The sequence below is a fragment of the Ciconia boyciana genome, chromosome 3, assembly GCF_034638445.1.
Source record: "Ciconia boyciana chromosome 3, ASM3463844v1, whole genome shotgun sequence".
NCBI lineage: Eukaryota > Metazoa > Chordata > Aves > Ciconiiformes > Ciconiidae > Ciconia > Ciconia boyciana.
The window spans coordinates 8,322,152-8,341,500 of NC_132936.1; the positions used below are offsets into that span (position 1 = coordinate 8,322,152).

The 19,349-nt window shown below is 42.1% G+C and overlaps 1 protein-coding gene across 5 annotated transcripts in view; it reads left to right on the forward strand.

Moving 5' to 3' along the window:
• The window catches only part of ITSN2 (intersectin 2), a 90,238-nt gene extending 71,020 nt beyond the window's left edge, over window positions 1-19,218 (forward strand). For 4 of the 5 annotated variants that reach the window (XM_072858395.1, XM_072858397.1, XM_072858396.1 and 1 more), the window contains 11 exons: window positions 10,167-10,288; window positions 11,177-11,283; window positions 11,919-12,102; window positions 12,952-13,050; window positions 13,223-13,390; window positions 14,250-14,462; window positions 15,175-15,296; window positions 15,825-15,907; window positions 16,070-16,153; window positions 16,439-16,612; window positions 17,759-19,218. In XM_072858395.1, coding sequence (XP_072714496.1) covers window positions 10,167-10,288; window positions 11,177-11,283; window positions 11,919-12,102; window positions 12,952-13,050; window positions 13,223-13,390; window positions 14,250-14,462; window positions 15,175-15,296; window positions 15,825-15,907; window positions 16,070-16,153; window positions 16,439-16,612; window positions 17,759-17,916 — 1,514 coding nt within the window. In that variant the 3' untranslated portion in view covers window positions 17,917-19,218. Of the gene's footprint in view, window positions 1-2,017; window positions 2,469-10,166; window positions 10,289-11,176; window positions 11,284-11,918; window positions 12,103-12,951; window positions 13,051-13,222; window positions 13,391-14,249; window positions 14,463-15,174; window positions 15,297-15,824; window positions 15,908-16,069; window positions 16,154-16,438; window positions 16,613-17,758 lie in introns of those variants that run through there. The other variant, XM_072858400.1, reaches the window with a different exon arrangement.
• Window positions 19,219-19,349: the final 131 nt, after the last annotated feature.

Consider the following 19,349-nt stretch of genomic DNA (forward strand, 5'->3'; position numbering starts at 1 on the left):
ACTTTACAGTTCTTCCCAATGGCCTGGTCTGGAGATAATTTTGTTATTTCAGCCAGTCTTCATCTGCCTTAAACAGCTGCTCTTAGAAACTTGTTCTCTCCTTATTTGTTGGCTTTTTCAGCGAGATAGCTTTATTCACTTTGTCATCTTATCCATGGGACCAGTCTGAGCCTTCTCATTATATTTGCTTTAGTTGAGATTTTTTCCCCTTAGGTACCTCAGATGGAGGCAAGATGGCTACATCTGCATACTTGGTTGCTGGATATCTTTTAGTGTTAGAGATCAGTTCATCTCTCAGAGACGTTTGTGCTGAGAGCTGGACAACTCAGCCAGGTGGACATACCTATGCTCAGTGTGAAGAGGCTTCTAGTTCATCTTATCTGAGGTATCTCATCTCCCTTTCTGAGACTGGTCTTTCACAGAGCTGAATGTTGTACCAGTTCTTTCTACTCTAATGTACATATAGTTATTGTTTCTGTTCAGTCTTTTTCTCTTTCCATAGCCCAGCATTTCTGCAGTTCCTCAGGCATCTGTTAACGCTTCAGGTGCTCAGACGTGAGCTCCAGGTAGTCCCCATAGCCTGATTCCCCAAACACCTCCTTCCCCCATTTAAACCTACCCACTCTGCCTTCTGCCAGTGCAATGGCAAAAGTTGGTTAGACTGGGAACAGATCCTCTCTCCGTAGACTGTTCTTGACACACGTATGATGATGGTGTACGTTTCCTTAGGTACAGACTTGATGTTTATAGTAATACCACTAGATCTACCTAATTTTTTTTCCTCCCCAAACCTTACTTGTAGATGGGACATGTTAGAGACCTGAGGCAAGTCCTGTCCTTTCAACAACAAGGATCTGGATTTCTGGACGTTTATCTCCATGCACAAAAGATCATTAGTAATTCCTGTCCACCACTGTCTAATGAATGAAGCTGATTGATTTTTCAAGGGTGTTCATAGTGAAAAAACAACTTCTGAACTGACATGCTTGTGGCAGGTGCATTTCTGTGTCTATATATGGACAACACATTTTGAAATTCTCTAGTTATTGCCAAGTAACTTCTCTTTATGATTACGGAGTAAGAGTTCGTGGTATCAATGGCTTTGAGGCTATCAGTTGCAATGTTGCAGGTCTATATTCATTTTTTAACACATGAAGATTAATAATTTATTCTAAGATTTTACGCAACAGCTCCAGAATTGTACCCCCTTTACCAAAGATCAAATACAAGATCAATCCCTTAGTTCATAGTGACGTAGTCATTTTGTATTTCTAAAACTATTTGGTGAATGTCAGTCAGGCTTGATAAAGCTTCCAGGTTGAAATCCAGGGGTCTGGAATAGTCTCCAGCTTGCCCACAAGGTGTGTGCAGCTGCAGCCCATGTCATACATCTGCCTTTAACCTGACTTTGCAGTGCTGCTTTGAGACCGCACAGACCTTCGTTTCTGATGTGAGTATTGAGTGATGTGGTATGTCCTACTTCATGGACACATACTTACTAGAGACAAGATTTCATTTAGTTTCAGGCTTTGAACAGAGTCAAACAGGTTAATTTTTATGTGCCACTATGAATAAATTCCATTGAGACTTTACAAGTCTAGTTTTTTATCTGATTTTCTTATGTCTCATTACAAGTTTCTCAGGATAAATCCTGGCTTTGTTGAAATCTCAGGGAATTTTGCCATTGCCTTTAAAAAAACCCTAGGGCTTGACCTTGTGTTGTTGAGTCTACATAACAGAAGTCTTCCTTGGGAAGAAACTTTCTTCTTCAAGTGAATCACCTACAAGTGTGTTTCAGAGTCAGTGACAGCTGGTCGCAAGTACTTAAAACTGTGTGTGTTTATAAATATGAAAATGCAAGAGTAGAAGCTCATGATGTCTGTTTTCAGAAAGTTGAACGTTAGTCATTCCTTTCTGACCTTTTTGGTGTTGTTCTGTCTTTGTCCATAGAACTCATATGTTTCACTCTTCAAATTTATGTTCATTTTATCCTTCATTTTTTTTTTGTTTTTTTTAGGACCCAATGTTGTCTTCCAGTGTGAAAGCACCTCAGAGACCCACTATCCAAGTTTGACTGTAGCGTGGAGGCAGGGTGGCCAGCCCTGCTCACATATCTCTGACACAATCCTTTTGCTTCGTTTGAACGTTAGATCCAGTCAAGAAATTAGGTTTTTGTGGGTTTTCTTATAATCTACAGTTACAGTTAATTTGTAAAAGCAGAAAGGATAGTGGGTCTTTGTGTGGCTTTCACTGCTGTTCATTCTTGTTTCCTTTAGTATTTTTCTTTGGTATTGATAATCGTAGATCATTAGCATGCATATCAAGTTATCATTTGCATGGTGGGATTGCAGACACACAAAGACCCACTATTTGCACAGTTTAACTGAGCTGTTTTGAATGGGCAGTTGTGTTCTTTTAATGTTGTAATGTACATACTTTGCAGAATTAAAATGTTTGCTCATTACTGTTCTAATGGCCTTGATTTAATCTCTTACATACTGAGCTTTTAAAATTGGCAGCCTACAAGGCTCATCCAGAGAACAAACCCTACCTGTCTGCTGCTGATAGTCACTGTGATTACAAACATGCTACAAGATCTAAGATTTAGATCTGGTGCAGTCCATCCAGCCTTTTAATACCCTTTTTAACTGGGGAAAGAACTATTAAGCATAGAGTGGAGGATATTTTAATTTTTTTCTTCCTTCACAGTAGTACTATAGCAGGAATTCAGGTTGTTTTGGCTGGATGTGTCCTATCCCTAAACAGCCTCCTTCCTTTAAATACTTTATTCATGTAATTCATATTTGCTTTCAGTTTTAGCAAACAGCAAACATGTACTAGTTACTGCAGTAAGTACTTATACAGCCTCTGTGCTACTAGACCCTTTCCCTGCCCCTTTTCTTCATTAAATAGTTAAAGGTACTGAATAGTATTTTTATCTGGCTACGGTCTGCAGTGACTTAAAGTAAGTACTATCTGAAAGCTGCTTCTCTTCTTTCTGTTAAATAAATTAGCAGCCTAATACATAGGTAATATCGATAAAGAGATGTTGACAGAAAAGAAACACTAACAGACACCTGGAGCTGAAGGCAGAGCATTTGGGTTTAAAAGTGGAACTATACTCCTCAGCTCAAAAGTGGTCCTTAAAGGTACAGTTGTGGCATGTCAGCAGTACGGTGCAGTAAAGGTGCCCACGTTTTATTAGTTTGGGGGGAGGGAGGGACCAGGACTTCAGGACTATAACCCTGATACCCCTTGAAATAAAAGGATTAACTTAATAGCAGACTGCTTGTCTGATTAAATAGTTCTGTGCTCCTGTAACAACAGGAGAGATCTAGTAGACACAGTATTTAATTTAGTTGGTTTCCTGAACTTGGTTACAAAACAGCAAAGGTCACTTATGCAATCAGAAATGTTTACAGAACACTGTTTGTTTACTATATACATATATATATATATGAATGTTGTGAAGGTACTATCAGGAAAAGGTTAGTCCAATTGCAGAGATTTAAAAGCCTTTCTCCAAAATTTCTACAGGAGTAAGATGTTATGTATTTAATATACTTGATCAAATAATGTAAATGTGCCCTTTAGTTCAGAGAGATATCTTTTGTGCAATACGGACTACAGCAATGTGCCTACATAAAGCTAGAAATGGGGTTTTATTCTGGATGTATTTTGTCTAAACCAGTATTTTGTTATAGAATGAAATCATGTTATTGTAGGCAAATGCTGTGCTAGATGATTCCTCAGATATTCTAGCTGACTCGATTTCCTTATGAAACTACATTTTAAGTATTTCTACTAAAATATGCTAATCACCCTGAATTGCCTTCTCTGAATTTCTGACTTTGAAAGCCTGTTTAATACAGGCTGAAGTGTGTTGTGCTACACGAGTGGCATCAAGCAGTCACCTACTGTAGTCTAATAATTAGGGGATCTTATAGATTATCCCAGTTCTAAAAGGCACTGTTAACCTGTGGGATTTGAGCCACACTGACCTCCTAATGTTCAGTGACAGTTCTCCTTGAATGCCAAATTGCTACTAATTGTCTTTGAAAAAAATGAAAAACAACTTCACATCCTATCTGGGATGTTCTGGGAAACAGTTACATGGCATTTTCCAAAACCAGCTGGCGTTCTACCCATTTTTTTTAGATGATACAATTGGAGATTAGGGTAGTATTAGGTACAGTTTCACACAAGTAGTGTGAAGTACATAGTTGGGTATGCAGATATGAGCATTGATAATTATTGAAACAGCTGCCCCTCAGTTTGAACTGATGAGTATTGAAATGAAGCACTTGGGGCTTTCACGGTTACCTTTTCATGTTTCAGTATTACCCGCACACACTCTAAATTCTCGAACTGTAATAACGATAATAGTAATACACCTTAATAATGCTGATTGAAAGAGATGTAGTCCCTGCCTTCAGTATTTATCTCTACTACAAAAGTCTGTCTAACACAGCTCAAGCACAGTCACCTGAGAGCTCTGCTCTCCTTCGCACACTGGTGCAGAAAGAATTGTATATGTACCTCAGATCATCGATAGGAAAGACTATGGAGAGGATGTATTTAAGGCAACATTATTTTAAAATAATGTTCTGTATCACTGAAGAGGTGTAGCTAATAAAAGCTGGGTTTCAATCAGACTTTTTATTTCAAAAACGTTACTTTTTCTTTGCTTGTGTGCAGTCCACTCTCTTGTTGATGAAAGTCCGTAGGGTTGGGTTCAGCTGTCATCCCAGCCAGCCAAGTAAAACTAGCGTTGAAGTGTTCATCCCTTATTTGGGTGAAAAAGGTTAGCTTTGGAACTAAGGACAAGGTGGAAAATAGTGATTTGTTGAACTGATGGTCCCCAGTGAAGAGCGCAGAGTCTAAATGTTGCTCAGAGCCACACAAGGTTAACAGTTAAAACTGAAGCCAACCAGGAAAGCAAAATATGATGTTGCCTGCAGCGTAGTACTTCCTTAATATTGTTTCCTGTGGGCCAGCAGGGAATAGGGGCCATGGTGTAATTGGGGGTAAGAATGTAAATGATGCTGTAAATGCACAAGAACAGGTACTGAAACGCTTCCTAATTTTGTAACTATCTAGTTTGCATAACAGACTAACAACCTACAAAAGCGTAGTTTTACAAAAGCTTAGTTTACAGAGCTAGTTCCTGATCCAGCAACCAGATCCATGCAGGAGAGTCTTGTGCCACCACCAAGACCCGGTTGCAGGGCTGGGGTGTGCAAGTAGTCAGTGATCGTGAAGGGCTGTGAAAGCATACAAAGCACTATCGTAATGTCAGTGTTAATAATGTTACAGTTAGGAGTGCAGAAGGCATAAAGCTCCATCAGAAATGTTACATGCTAATAATTGAAGCATCTCCTACCAGTCATTGAATATTTATGCCATCTCGATGCTTGGTCAGATCGTATCCCTGTGTGATTTTCTTTGAGTTGGGTTGAAAACACCTGTAAATAAGTCTGCTCATAGGAATGCCGACAAACCTTGGCCTGTAGTAGTGTTGGGAGCTGCTACAGGGTCATGCTACTTTAATGTAATGAATTAATAAAACTGCTACGTAATGGTGTGTGCTACCTTAAAATCTCCTTTGTTGTTCTTTTCAAGCTAGAGTATTAATGTTTGGGGGTGATTGTTAAGACATGCAAATGCAGGCTGTGCTTAGCATGAGGCAATTGTTCATCTTTGTTTTCAAACAAAGTTGTAAGATAACTATGCAAATGTATTTTATTAAAGGGACACATAAAAGGATCTAGTTTGTCTGTTGTGTTTTTTTGTCCATCTGGGGAGGATTTTTTCCCATCTGAATGGCTTGGTACGAGCATTACGTTACCTGGCTCTGTGACGGAGCTACTTGATTTTGCTTTTTACCTCTTGAAAATTGAATCATAAATTTCTTCTGTTGTAGCAGAGAGAGTATACTGCATTTACTGATTAGGGGAGATTGATTATGTTTCCCAGGGCCTGATGGAAACCAGCCTTTCCACGGCAGCAAATTTCTTGGCTTAGTTCCTTTCATGGGTTTCAGTAGGCAGAGAGGCTACTGACGGCTACAGGGAGTGACAGGAGTACATTGCAAGTGAATTAGCCTTATGTGTGCCAGCAGAGATTGTAAAAATGGCTATGGGTGATGTCCCGTGATGCCATCGGTCTGTTCTCTGGCTGTACTAAAGGGACTGTTTTAATGCCAGCCCGTGGTACTTAATGGTGAGATGAAGTCTTTCTATGGTAGCCTGGGAAAATAGAGGCAGGCTAATACAGGCAAAAAAACCCAACCCTTAACTGCTTTTTCTAGACATGTCAACTGGCTCGAGCTAAAAACCAAACAAAAGTAATAAAAAAAACCCCAAAACAAAACCAAAAACAAACCCCAAAAGCCACACCCCCAAGAAAACCCCCACAACCCTAACCAAATCAAGCTATTTCCTTACAAATGCAATTTACTTAGGCCAGCTCTACCTCTAAATAGTCTTCACGGGTGACCCAAAGCGGCGATGCCTCTGCTATAGATAGATCCTTCAGGACAAGTGCCTGAGCTCATGTTTGAGGCTTAAGATGTCTTTCCAGACCTGTCATTTTTAATGTAGTTTTTTCATTGTTCGTTGAGTGGGGAAGTTCGTTGGGGAAGGGAACAAAGCAGTCACTGCCCAAGCAGCTCTGGGTATCTTTGAAAGCCTTTTATCCATCTGTTTTTTACCTCAGTTCTCTGGAATTGGCTCTTAAGTGAAGAATTTTAATTCACTTCCCCTTTTTTAACAAAGAAAAAAAAGGAAAGTTTTTGAAATGGTGCTAGGTCTCATTCATCTTTCTTTCATTGGAGGATTTCTTTTCTTCAGAAAGTGTCATTCTTCCCCTTGAATGTACTCAAGTCCAAAATATGTCAGTAATTGGAAAGGTTTTCTCCCCCAGCCTCCCCTGTTTTTCAGGCATTTGAACCTCCTGCAGAGTAGAATGTCTTTTAACTGTGAAACTCAGTAGTTTTTCATGCAGGGTTAGTTATGTTAGTAGGAAGAAAGTATTTCTTGTTCAGGTATATTTGGAGAGGGAAGTATAATTTTAACCATAACATTAGAGACTGGGATTTCCTGTTTATAAACTCTCTACCTTGTTTTACCCCGCCCCTGTGAGACAGCTGCTTCCTCATCTTGGAGAGCGGGATTTATCACAGTTGTAGTAGGCATCGCTCTCTTGCTATCCCCTAAGTTTCAAAGGTACCAGACACCCACTGCTTGCTCCGGTAGATGATGTTCTCCGGAGGGAGCTGGGCAGATCATGCCCCGGATTGTCTGAACAGCCTGGCAGCACCCTGCTCTCGGTGGAAGAGGCAGGCTGGCTTGCCCTCCAGAGGTGATGTAAACCTCCGATCTAGTCAAGAGAGGGAGGTGAGCCCCCAGCGTGGGCAGCTGAGGTTCCCCTCTGCAGGCGCTCCCAAAAATCTCCCTGCTCTTCATTAGCTGTATGGGGAGCTTGGGATGAAGCTTCACAAGACAGAAGCCAAACCAACAGCTTTCTGCTGCCAAAAAAGGCAATTTTACTGCTTCCACGCACATTCCTGGCCGCTAAACTAGCAGAAAACTACTGTTTTCTTTTTCCCCCTCGGGATTCATTTGCTGCCAGGGTGTGAGCTGGGAGTCAGATAAGTGCCCGAAGTGATGCAAGGAAAGGAGGGAACAGGAATGTGGGAGGAGAATGGGTAGAGATGCAGGTCCACCCTTTCCGTACCAGTGAGCCCATGGGTTGCTGTGGCCACTTTGGAAAAGCATTGGCAAATGCACTAGGTAGGTTGTTTTATTCTCTGTCTTGTTCGCTTGTCTTCCCTTCAGATCCAAATGCCTGAACTCACTCTCTAAAATCAGGTGTGTGGATTGCATACTGTGTTTTTATACCAGTGTCATCAGACCCATCAAAATTTGGGGCATTTTCACTAGTGCTTGTTTAAATACAAAATAACAGTCATCCCTTCACCCCAAAGGCTGACAGTCCAAATGCAAGGTTAGTGCAGGAGCCGGTTCATTTAACTGCATTTTTGTATCTGATAAGGAGCTTATAAACCAAATCTAGTTTAGGTGCATAAAAAAGGCCTGTTTTCCTTCCCGTGTTTGCTTCAACTTTAAGTAGACAGCATGAGACAGACACAAATCCGAGCGTGTGGGTTGTTCCAGCAGCTGCGATACAAGCAAACAGCAACAGGAGCTTCAGTCCGTCCCTGCTTTTGTTGCAGGAGTACCCTGCGGTAGAAAAGAGAACCACGTGGTCAAAGCTGAGACTTCCAAATCTGGACAAATAAAGTCTGGTTACTGTGCAAGCCCTTAATTATCCTAAAATTTCATGTCTTAGGAACCAGGTGGGCTTGAACTCAGTCCTGTACAGACTACAGAGTGACGCTAGAATCCAGAAGTAGCACACATCGGCCACAGGCCATCTGAATGGATTGAGATACCAAACTTCACAGGAATCACTTTGATCTGTAACTTTGCTCCTTTTTTTCATCTCGTTTTGGCCTGATTGTAACTTTAGGAATAACTAAGGCCAGAAGCAGCATTCTGCATGATCAAAAGAGCTGCAATCCCAGATCTCTTCATAAAAAGTGGCATTTTTTCAAGTCATGTCAGAAAGCTTAAGATCTGTGATCCTCCTTAGGGGTACAAACCAGAACGGAAAAGTCCTGATGTTAAATGTAGCTATTGCCTTTACTGTTTTACTTCTTTGTGTTGGTCAAAGGGTTTCCCTGTTAAAGTACTTCGAATGGTATCGTAAAACTTCATGTGACAAGTGTTCTTCTTTTGCTGAAGGTTGCTGCTCCTTCAGAGCAGCTTGATGCCTGTGCAGCAGGAAGTGCACAAGCCTGGGAGGTTCCCATGAAGCCACTGTCACATCAAGTTTAGCCAGATGTTCCGTGTTTCTTGGGTTCCCCTCCCCCAATTTATTACTAGCTCATTTTCATTTCGTTATTTAGAACAGCCTTCCCATAAACAGATCTATACATTGGCAGTGAATAGAATAAAGTCACATTCTAGTGTCCTAGGGTGACAAGGGAGACGCAGCCCTTCATGCTGTAGGTCACGCTGCCTTTCACAACACCTGTAAGCTTTCAAAAAGTATCGTTCCTCTAGAAATGCTGGATCTAAATGAGTCCGTTCTGCTAAATGTCCTTTCTGCTATTCTGCAAAATCCACAGTTCACATTGTTTTAAAATCTGATGCCATCATCACATCAAGCACTAGATGTATGTTCTCAAATGCTCTGTAATTGGTTTTTTATTCTCCCCTATCCTGCTACTTTGGCAGTACTCTGCTAGCGTGTGATCAGAAGGATCAGAGTTTGACTTTCTGTGCTCTCCTTTACCCATCTAAACATATTCACCACTTTGTTTTTACCAGTTTTTGATTTGGCTACTAAATTTCAAACATTGTTGTCATGCTTACTAACATGTATGCAGTAGCAAAAAAGCAGTGTGAAGCTGTAGGGTCTGCATGTTCTTACAGAAAACTTGGGGTTTGTGTCAGTGAATGTCTGCGTGTTCCTGTGCATGATTTTGATTATGTATACTTGATGCCTAAAAATAATTCAACATGTTTCAGCCTCATTTTGTTTCTAAATGAGAAAAAAAGTTGTGCAACTGCGAAGTTATGCAACTATAACATTATGCCTTATAACTTTACAAATTTGTACTGGTGGTTTGTATCATCAATTAATAACCAAGATAGAGTACTTTAGAAATGGGGTGGAGATTAAAGGTGCAATGTCATCAGTCAGAACCAGATACATTCTAGATGACTTCATCTCACAAAAGACATTGCATAAGGTAAGAGAACATCGCAGTTTCGAAACGGTATGGCAGGAAAGGGAAGAGATGAGAAAAATCATGAGGCAAATGGAGCGGCAGGAAGTCAGGAATTCTTATTCTGCATCACAGTACAAGAGCAAGGGATGTTCGAAGAAATAAAAGGGTGACAGGCTAAAAAAAGATAAAGGGGGGAGGGGGTCGATAGCTACATCACTCGATTTTGAAACCTGCTGCTGTTGTGGACAGGGTTTTACCATTGTGTATATAGTCTGAACTGTAGGCTGGTGTCTGTTGATGCAATTTTGTGAATTCATCAGATCCGATGGCCTGAGTGGGATCTAAACTACTGGCTTACTTCTTGTAGGGTGTGCTGATCTCCAAAGCCTTGACACTATGCAGCCAATGGAAAGGAAAAGGCAGGGCTACATTCATGAACTCATTCAGACAGAAGAAAGGTATATGGACGATCTTCAGCTCGTCTTAGAGGTGAGATGTCTTGGATGTGAAAATGCATTTGTCCTATTGAATAATAACAATAAAAGGATTCTTACGAGTTGTGAAATGCTAGAGGAAGAAAGTGAGCTTGTGTGAGCACCTTCCTTTCTAGCGAATGTTATGTGGTTGTCCACCAAGCAAAAACATTACGTTGTGAAAGCCACCGTCTTACGAGGACCTTCCTGTTTTCCAAATCCTGTTCTTTGGTGTCTGGGCTCAGTGTAAAGATGATGGGCTGGGCTGCAGTGTCTGGCAAAGCTGCACAGGCTCATGGCAGAAGCTGTATAAGCACCATAAAAGTTTATTGTCTGCCTTTATCTCTGATTTCATTTCTGGAAGCACAACCACCTCACTAGGCAGGGCAGGAACCGGCCAGCAGTACGTGGTCTTGGGCGTCTGACTTGACCTCTCCATATAAAACACCTGTGTGGTGAAGTGTTAAAGGTGTTAAATAGAGTGAGTTACACAGGAATTCTGCTGTCCAGAGGTACTGTGCCGAGGGTCCCTGAAAGAAGCTGTAGTTCTGCACACAGGTTGACTATGAGTGCTCTGGGTATGGGGATAGGCGTGGTGCATAAGTGTAATTTGTGTAGCAGTTGACTCTGAAATCACGGGAATGCTCTTCTGCAGAACGGTCAGCCTGCAGGTCCCAGTGCTTGTCCCTGCTTTGCAAATGGTGATGCCAGTGTCAGAATGAGGTCACACACTTAGGAAAAATAGCGACAGCTGTCACAAGTGCTAGTAAGGAATTGCTTTTAACTTCTCCTGAATTGGGACACTGAGCATTCAAAAAAAGCAAAATCACTGCTAGGCTGAACAAGAGGCTGAGCTGCTTCTGTTTCTGAAGAATTGCTCACCTTTCTGATTTTCTGACTGCAGGTTTTCCAAAAACCAATGGCTGATTCGGGTTGCCTCACAGAAGGAGAAATGGGGCTGATCTTTGTGAACTGGAAGGAACTCATCATGTCAAATACAAAGTTACTGAAGTGAGTACTGATCCACATTTTTATGTTTTCCTCTTCATCTTTATTCTCTTGTTCCTTTCCCCAGGAAGTTTTCTGGTTTTACAGTAAATATTTATGTCCCTCCTGATTATTTCCTGTGCATGCATGCATTCAGAACAGCTAAATGCATTCAGACTACCTCACAAAGAAGGAGTCATTAAGAGGGGGGAATAAACAGCAATAACAGTTGCACATTTGCTATAATACTTTAGAAACAGAGCCTACACAAAAGCACATGCACAGGAGGTATTCTTCGTAGTTTTCTGCAAAGCAACCTTCTGTTCTCTAAAAATAAACTTTGGAGAGACAAAGTGGCTAATAACTCATTGAAATGGGATGCTGGTTGAATGTAGAGATTGATGCCGATTGTCCCAGAAACCTCAGAGGAGACTCTCAGTCCCACAGCCCCCATCAGGCAGATCATCCAGCTCGGTGTGTTGTGCCAGTGACTTTCTGGGGGTTCAGGCTGGACCCTGCGCCGCCTGGAAGCGCCCGTGCTGTGTAAGGGAATTCACCTCGCAGGCTTGCCTCCTTTCAGAGATGGATGTTGTCAGGATATTGATTTTGGCCTCGCAGACTTGGCAGCAAAGTTGGATGGTGATTTCTTTCCTCTTCAGAGCCTTGCGAGTGCGTAAGAAAACAGGAGGAGAAAAAATGCCCGTGCAGATGATTGGGGACATCTTAGCAGCAGAGCTCTCCCACATGCAGGCCTACATTCGGTTTTGCAGCTGCCAGCTTAATGGAGCTTCGTTACTGCAGCAGAAAACTGATGAAGATGCTGATTTCAAAGACTACTTAAAGGTATCTTATTCAGTAGCTTTTGTGCCTTCTCCTTTCCTCAACGATAGGAGCCCAACCCGATCAAAATAACCCAGAAGAGTAAAATCTTGCAAAATAGCTAAGAACCTTCTAAGGTTTATTTATATGATGACCATGGTTAACACTGTGTGCTTTTTATTTATATACCTGTCTTTCTCTCTAGCTAATTTATTACTCCATTTCCCATTCCATTGCTCGTTACTTCAGTGTAACGCTAACCCCACGAAGCTATGGTGCCGGTGTCTGCACCTTCCCAAAATTTCGTGCTGTCAGAAGGGGTAAGAGTCTGTGGAGTTGAAATAAAAAAGCTGTTGTTCTGAACACGCTTGTAATTCAGTGGGGTGTGCGGCGTGTCTGAACGGTGGGGTTGCAGCCGGAGCCAGAGCTGTGCCGTGAGCGTCACAGGCAGGCACGCTGCAGAAATAAATAAGGAATTGCTGCCATAATGCAGCTGATGCGGTGGCTTTGAGGCCATGAAAGGAGAAATGCCAGAACTGTTGACATCAGGCATTTCTTTCTTTCATTGCTTTGGTTTCTTTCAACCTGAGTGGAGCCTGTAATGTCAAAATAAAAGCTGGAACAGTTTTGGATGTAAGGGATTCTGCATGAACAGTGATCCTACAGCTTATGCTGGCAAAGCGGCTGAGTACAATGACAGTGCTGGCTTTCCTGTTTGTTCTAGAGAAAAGTATTGTTTGCTTACTGAAAAATCTAGGATTTCTTGGAATGCCTGAAAAAATGAACCTGATCAGACAGTTTTCAGTGCGGTGAGGCAACTCTTTCTTGACGAGTAATGCAATGTCTCTGTTAAATCTCTGGGTTGCACCATAGAAACTTGCCTTGGACCCTCGCTGCAAAGGAATGCCCCTCTCCAGTTTCCTCCTGAAACCTATGCAAAGAATAACCCGCTACCCTCTGCTCATAAAGAGTGTGAGTACCCTAAGTGAGCTTTTGTAGATGAATGCTTTTGAGTTTGATCTCGATAGCAAAAGCAAAAAAAAGCCTTGTCCCTTTAAGGGGATTTGTCTGAGAGTGCGGAGAAGTGGTACCTGTGCTTACCTCTGTTTTGATCTTGTTTTCTCTCCTTTTTGATCCATACCAGATTCTAGAGAACACTCCAGAAAATCATCCTGATCACAGTAACCTCAGGCTTGCCTTGGAGCGTGCGGAGGAGCTGTGCTCTCAAGTTAACGAAGGGGTGCGTGAGAAAGAGAACTCGGACAGGCTGGAATGGATACAGTCCCACGTCCAGTGCGAAGGTCTTGCTGAGGTAGCCGCATTAATACGCTGTACGACGGAGACTTTTCAGAGTCATTTCAGAAAGGCTGGGGGGGGAGTGGGGGTCCTTGCTCACATCCGTTATTGGAACATGATCTATTGCTGAGCTCTTGGCAGAGAACCTTTTATTACATTCTGCTTGCAGCCATAATGTGATGAGTCCTCATTGTTTTTGCATGATTTTGGCAGTGGAGAAATCTCGGTTTATCAGCTTAAAACTGATGCCATTTAAACAGTTAAATGAACAGAAGTAAGTCTTACCTCTGACGTTCTGCTCATGCTACCTTTGGGCTAAGTCAGGTGTTAGTATGTGGAATTTCACTGAAGTGTGTTTCCCAGGGTTTTCCTTCATGAAGAAAGGGCACAGTAGCCCTGAGTGCCAGATCCTCAAAGGTATGTGGGGTTCAGGCTCCTGTACCTTTCAGGACAGCCTTCGAAAGGAGGTGTGTGACAGTCCTCCACTGGCTGCGTAAGGAACCAGGGCTTGACAGGCCCAGAGGCTCCGTCCTAGTTCCATCACCTAATCACATACCTATAAGAGGTGACTTGACTGCAGACTCTGCAGGCTCATCTTAAACACAGCTTCTGGACAAGAGAAAAGTGGCAATGAGATAAATGCCTTCATCCAGTCAGACCCGTGTGTATGTAGCTGGTAAGGCTTAAATCTACTTTAAGCTGGGAGTAGTGCTTGGCAGATCATAAAACAGTTTCCCTTCTCTTCGTTTGTAACTAAATTCATTAAACAAAACAGAAGAGCATTTTGCGCAGCTTGCGCAATCTCCGCTGTGAAGAGGAGCAGGAACTGATGCCTGCATTAACTTACTGCTGCTAATGGGTTTTGTCTCTCCTAGCAACCGGTGTTCAACTCCCTCACAAACTGCTTGGGACCACGGAAGCTCCTGCACAGCGGCAAGCTGTACAAGGCCAAGAGCAGTAAGGAGCTGTACGGCTTCCTTTTCAATGACTTCCTCCTGCTCACCTACATGGTTAAACAGTTTGTCTCTTCCGGCTCCGATAAACTGTTCAGCCCCAAATCCAACTCCCAGTTCAAAATGTACAAAATGGTGAGTGAATCAAGGTGCCCTGTGGTCATGTTGATAGTGGGACCTGGCATTCTGATGAGGAATGCTGTTCTCCCTGCTGAGATTAGCTGTCTGGCTCCACCTGATCGTTTGCTGTCGTACGGGCACATATGCCATTTGGCTTAGTCCCTGGAAAAGGCCAGGCTTCTGTGTCTTGGTTTAATAAACACTTTTGTCCACTTTGGGGTGAAAGGGCAGAAATAGCATCGTGCCTGAGCAGCTGAGTGGAATGTTCAGAAGCAGGAGCCTGAAAATTTTGCACAAGTTCCTGCATCCACAAGAAAATACTTGTCCTTTAGAAAACAGTAAAAGGTGCAAAACTTTAGTCTCTGTGTCCACACAGTGCATGTTCTCAAGATTTTGGAGTTGGGGGAGATAAGTTTAAGTATTGGGGCTGCTTTCCGACAGGGAACCTGAGATTTCCAGGATTTCCAGGCTCCACACTGCAGCCCTGCTTACACAGTCCTGCCCCTTTCACAAAGCTCTTAATCCAGGAAGACAGAATGGGGTGTATCACCAGAGTAATTTTTCTCTCAGTCCTTTCTCACATCCTTTATATGGTGATCTGACTGTTCATCCTGTGTCCTACGACTTTCATTTTCCCTACCGTAAAACAATGTATTTAAACATCCTTGTAGGGTTTCCGCTTATTGTCAGGGTGACGCTGCCACAGTGATGTTTGCTTTTCTTTCAGCCTGTTTTCCTTAATGAAGTCCTAGTGAAATTGCCCACAGACCCTTCAAGTGATGAGCCAGTTTTCCACATATCACACATTGACAGAGTTTACACGCTTAAAACTGACAACATTAATGAGCGGTGAGTAGTGAAAATGCATATCTGAGCTTAAACTTGTTGATTGTGGCTGTAGGCTGTGTTTCCAGTGAGCAGACGTGGGGGTCTCTGAGCTCAAGAACAGGGTTAATCTCCCGATCAGGAAATAAATTAGTCTGACTCTTATTTGAATTACAAGTTTTCTCTCATTTTGTTCTGCTTGTGCAGCAGCTCTCACAGTGGAATCCAGAGTCTCATCTACTGCTCCTCGATGTTACAGTCATATAGAATAGTTTAGAGCTGCAAAGTCCAGCATCCCATAGGATTCTTCCCCAGTCCTGGGCAGTCTTTAATAAAACAGCAGCTCCACTTTCATTTATTTAGGCTTATGTGGAAATGCAGCATAAGATTAAATCCAAAACCTCCATCGCTTTAGTCCTTGAACTAATTTGATTCGTGATGCCTTTGAAACCCGGTGGGTGAAAAAATGGCAAGAGACTGGGGCAGAGTCACTGATACTGAGGAATTCCCTGCCTGTGGTATGACCCTGACCATAGCGATTGCTCTTTGCAGCACTGCCTGGGTCCAGAAAATCAAAGCAGCATCAGAGCAGTACATCGAAACTGAGAAGAAGAAACGTGAAAAGGCTTATCAAGGTACCTACCAGGTCCTGTATTTCCCTCTCATCCACCCGCACACATGGGCAGGGCCTTTTCTGGAGGATGCCACAGTGTCTGTGTAGGATCTCCCTCTTCAGGTCTATTGCCAGTTTTTACGGTTGCAACCAATCAGTTTATTTCTGACTTCTTTGTTCCCAGCTCGCTCACAGAAGACCTCAGGAATAGGACGCTTGATGGTGCATGTGATTGAAGCAACAGAGCTAAAGGCCTGTAAGCCCAATGGTAAGTGAAGAAAATAGTGTCAAATCACTTTGATTCCTGCAATGTTTGGAAAGGCTTGCTGAGAGGAGTTTGGCACTTTGAGAAACTGTGGATCCCAGCTTCTGAACGAATTAGCCGTTATTTCGTTTCAGAGGACCGAATGCAGAACCGGCTCTGTGCCGCTCTGGGATATAGGGATTGCCTGACCCACACCTTCTGGACAGCAGCATCGATGGGGAGCAGCCTCCAGATGGGGAGGGAGGTTTCTGCGCTGCATAGGTGTTTCACTGCTTGTTCTGTGTTTAGGGAAGAGCAACCCGTATTGTGAAATCAGCATGGGCTCTCAGAGCTACACTACGAGGACCCTGCAGGACACCTTGAACCCCAAGTGGAACTTCAACTGCCAGTTCTTCATTAAGGATCTGTATCAGGATGTCCTGTGTATCACCATGTTTGACAGAGATCAGTTCTCACCCGATGGTAAGTGTGAACATTTGTTTTAGGAAAAGAAAGGTTTTTTTCTGACTTGGGGTACACAGTTCCTCACCAGCAGTTCCAAGAGCCTGTAGGTATGATTGCTTCCTGAGAAATGTTGTGTAAAAACAATGCCTCCTTACTCAAGAGGTTCAATAGCCCTCCAGAGCCAACAGCTCTGGGCAGTCAGATTTGATCCTACTCTGGCTTTTGTATTGGACAGAGAATTATTATTTTGTCAGACTGGGGAGACAGAGAAGTTGAAAGCAGACGTTTTTCTCTCTCACTATAGGTGATGCCCAAAAATAAGGTGCTAGGTTGTATTTGCACAGCAACAGCTTGATTAGCTTTCCTTTTTTGCTTGGAAACTGAACACGTTTTTGGCAGTCGGTAGCTTCTAGTACTCTTTAAAAGGTTAAGTGCTTTTCAGGGCTCTGACACACAGTTATTTCAGATTTGCAAGGTGCTGCCTTGACCTGAGTTGCGCTATGTGTAACTATAGCTTGGTCTTTTCTCCTGTGAGGTAACGTGACTTTGCTACGCTGCTTCTCCCCGTTGGACAGCTGAGTCTGTTTTTTCAGTTCATGGTAAACTTTTTAATGCACACACACACACAAAGATGCTTATATATGAAATGGCCACAAAGAGCATATATAATTTGTGAATAGGACTGTAAACCTACGAGTGGCAGCAGTTGTTCAAGGTCATTGTTCTTGTGAAAAGAATGATACATAAGCCTAATTAAAAGTTGGCTGAACCAAAATAGTTGAGACTTTTTTTTGTCTTCATAGCACTGCAGCTGACTTAAACAGGTTCCATCACTTAACTCTGACCTTCCAGCTCTAAGACAGGAGAACATTTGAAATTGTGTTTCTGAAAGGGAACTGTATTTTCAAAGCCCTTAGATCAAACTATGACATAAAGGCATGTTTTCCATCCTAATTCCATAGCATTTTTGTCTTTTTAAAAGACCCTTTTTTGTCACCGCTGGCTGATTTACACAGGGCTGAGGGCTAGTCAAACAGGAAGCCTGGGAGCAGTGCTCTGGAACTGAACACATACTATGCACCATTGCTGCTTAACCTGATACTTTCAGATTTTCTAAGCTTAACATCTTTGCTTAATGAAATTTCTTATTCATTTGCTCAACAGATTTTTTGGGTCGCACTGAAGTTCCAGTAGCAAAAATCAGAACAGAACAAGAAAGCAAAGGCCCCACGACTAAACACTTACTGCTGCATGAAGTTCCAACAGGAGAAGTCTGGGTCCGTTTTGACCTGCAGCTCTTTGATCAGAAAACACTCCTCTAAGAACCCTTTTTTAATTTATGAAGGACAACTGAAGCTGACAGCCGGGACATTTTTTTGTAAAAGATTCCTTGCCCCACGCTGGTTATTAAGCAAGAGTTCCTGCTGCTTCCATATTTCCTCTTAGTTACTGGTTGCATTTAGTTCCTTGCAGCGTTCAAAGTTGTTGTTGATCTATGCAAACACAAATGTTACTGTATATACAGTACTATAGCTCAGTGCCTTTTTATTATGTTGGATTATGTTGGGTTTGGATGCCAATGTTTCCATTTTCAGGGCCATGAAAAGTATTAAGTAGAAATGTGGCATGGAGATGTATGTATATTTTACCACTTAGTCTAACATACAGACTGAGGAATGGTTTAAGCTCAGCACTAGAATCATTCCATTTGAAATCTGAAAAGTGATATCCACTGGAATCTTCCCGTCTCAGGATGATAGTTTTAAAGATTAAATGCTGAAGAAGCCTTAGCACTGGAGAAGTCTCCGATATATATTCTTTAAGAATCAAGTGTAGTTCTTTACTTGACTTAGTTCTGCACTGAAATCAGTAACTGCTACTTGATTTTTCTTTCCGCTTCAGTTTGATTCACCATTCTCTGCTGAGACAATGTGGTTGTGAAGAATAACTAGAAAAAAATATTTTAAATACTGTGACCCACAATAATGTGGAAAAAATACTCTTCAGCTTTTGGTTTTTTTCCTAAATGTAAGTTATTTGTGTACATTTCCTTGGTCTTGCAGACCTCCATGTGAATCTTGAAGCTTTGACATTGCCAACATGTATATAGAGAGTAAAATATAAGTTTATTAATGTAATTTGTCTACAGATGTTTATTGATGCATAGTGATTTTAAAAATATATATTTTATTGTACAAGGGAATGTGAAATAATGAGAAAAACTTATAGGACTAAATTCCAGAAAAGTTTATTACAAGTTTAAAAGGTTTTCTTAGGGGGAACTGTCACCCCAACATGAATCTGTAAAACGAGATTGGTTGAAAGCAAAAACTTTCTCTTGGCACCAAAATCAGGGATGGTTTAAAAAAAAAAAAAAAAGTTTGTTTATAAAGGGTTTGATACATTGTGACCATTTTACTGCCTCCTTGAACTGCTTTGTTGAAGAAGCACAGCATGCAATTCTGAACAGGATGTGCCCTTGTTTTCCATGGGTGCAGCAATACCTCCTGATGTCTGACAGTCTCACACCCGACTGCTGTCTGCATACCCTCCTGTTACAGGGCTGAGTCAACCTCTGTTACTTTTAACAGTTTTCTGTGGTTCAGTATTTCTAATCCTAAATAAAACTAAATCTTGGCAACTCTTAAGAGATTGTGTCTGTAGAGTGGGAGTTTGGAGCTTCTTGAACAAGCATAGAGAAAATTCTGTTTTCAGGCTTTGACACCAGAGCTGCTGTGCAGTCACGCTAGCAGGG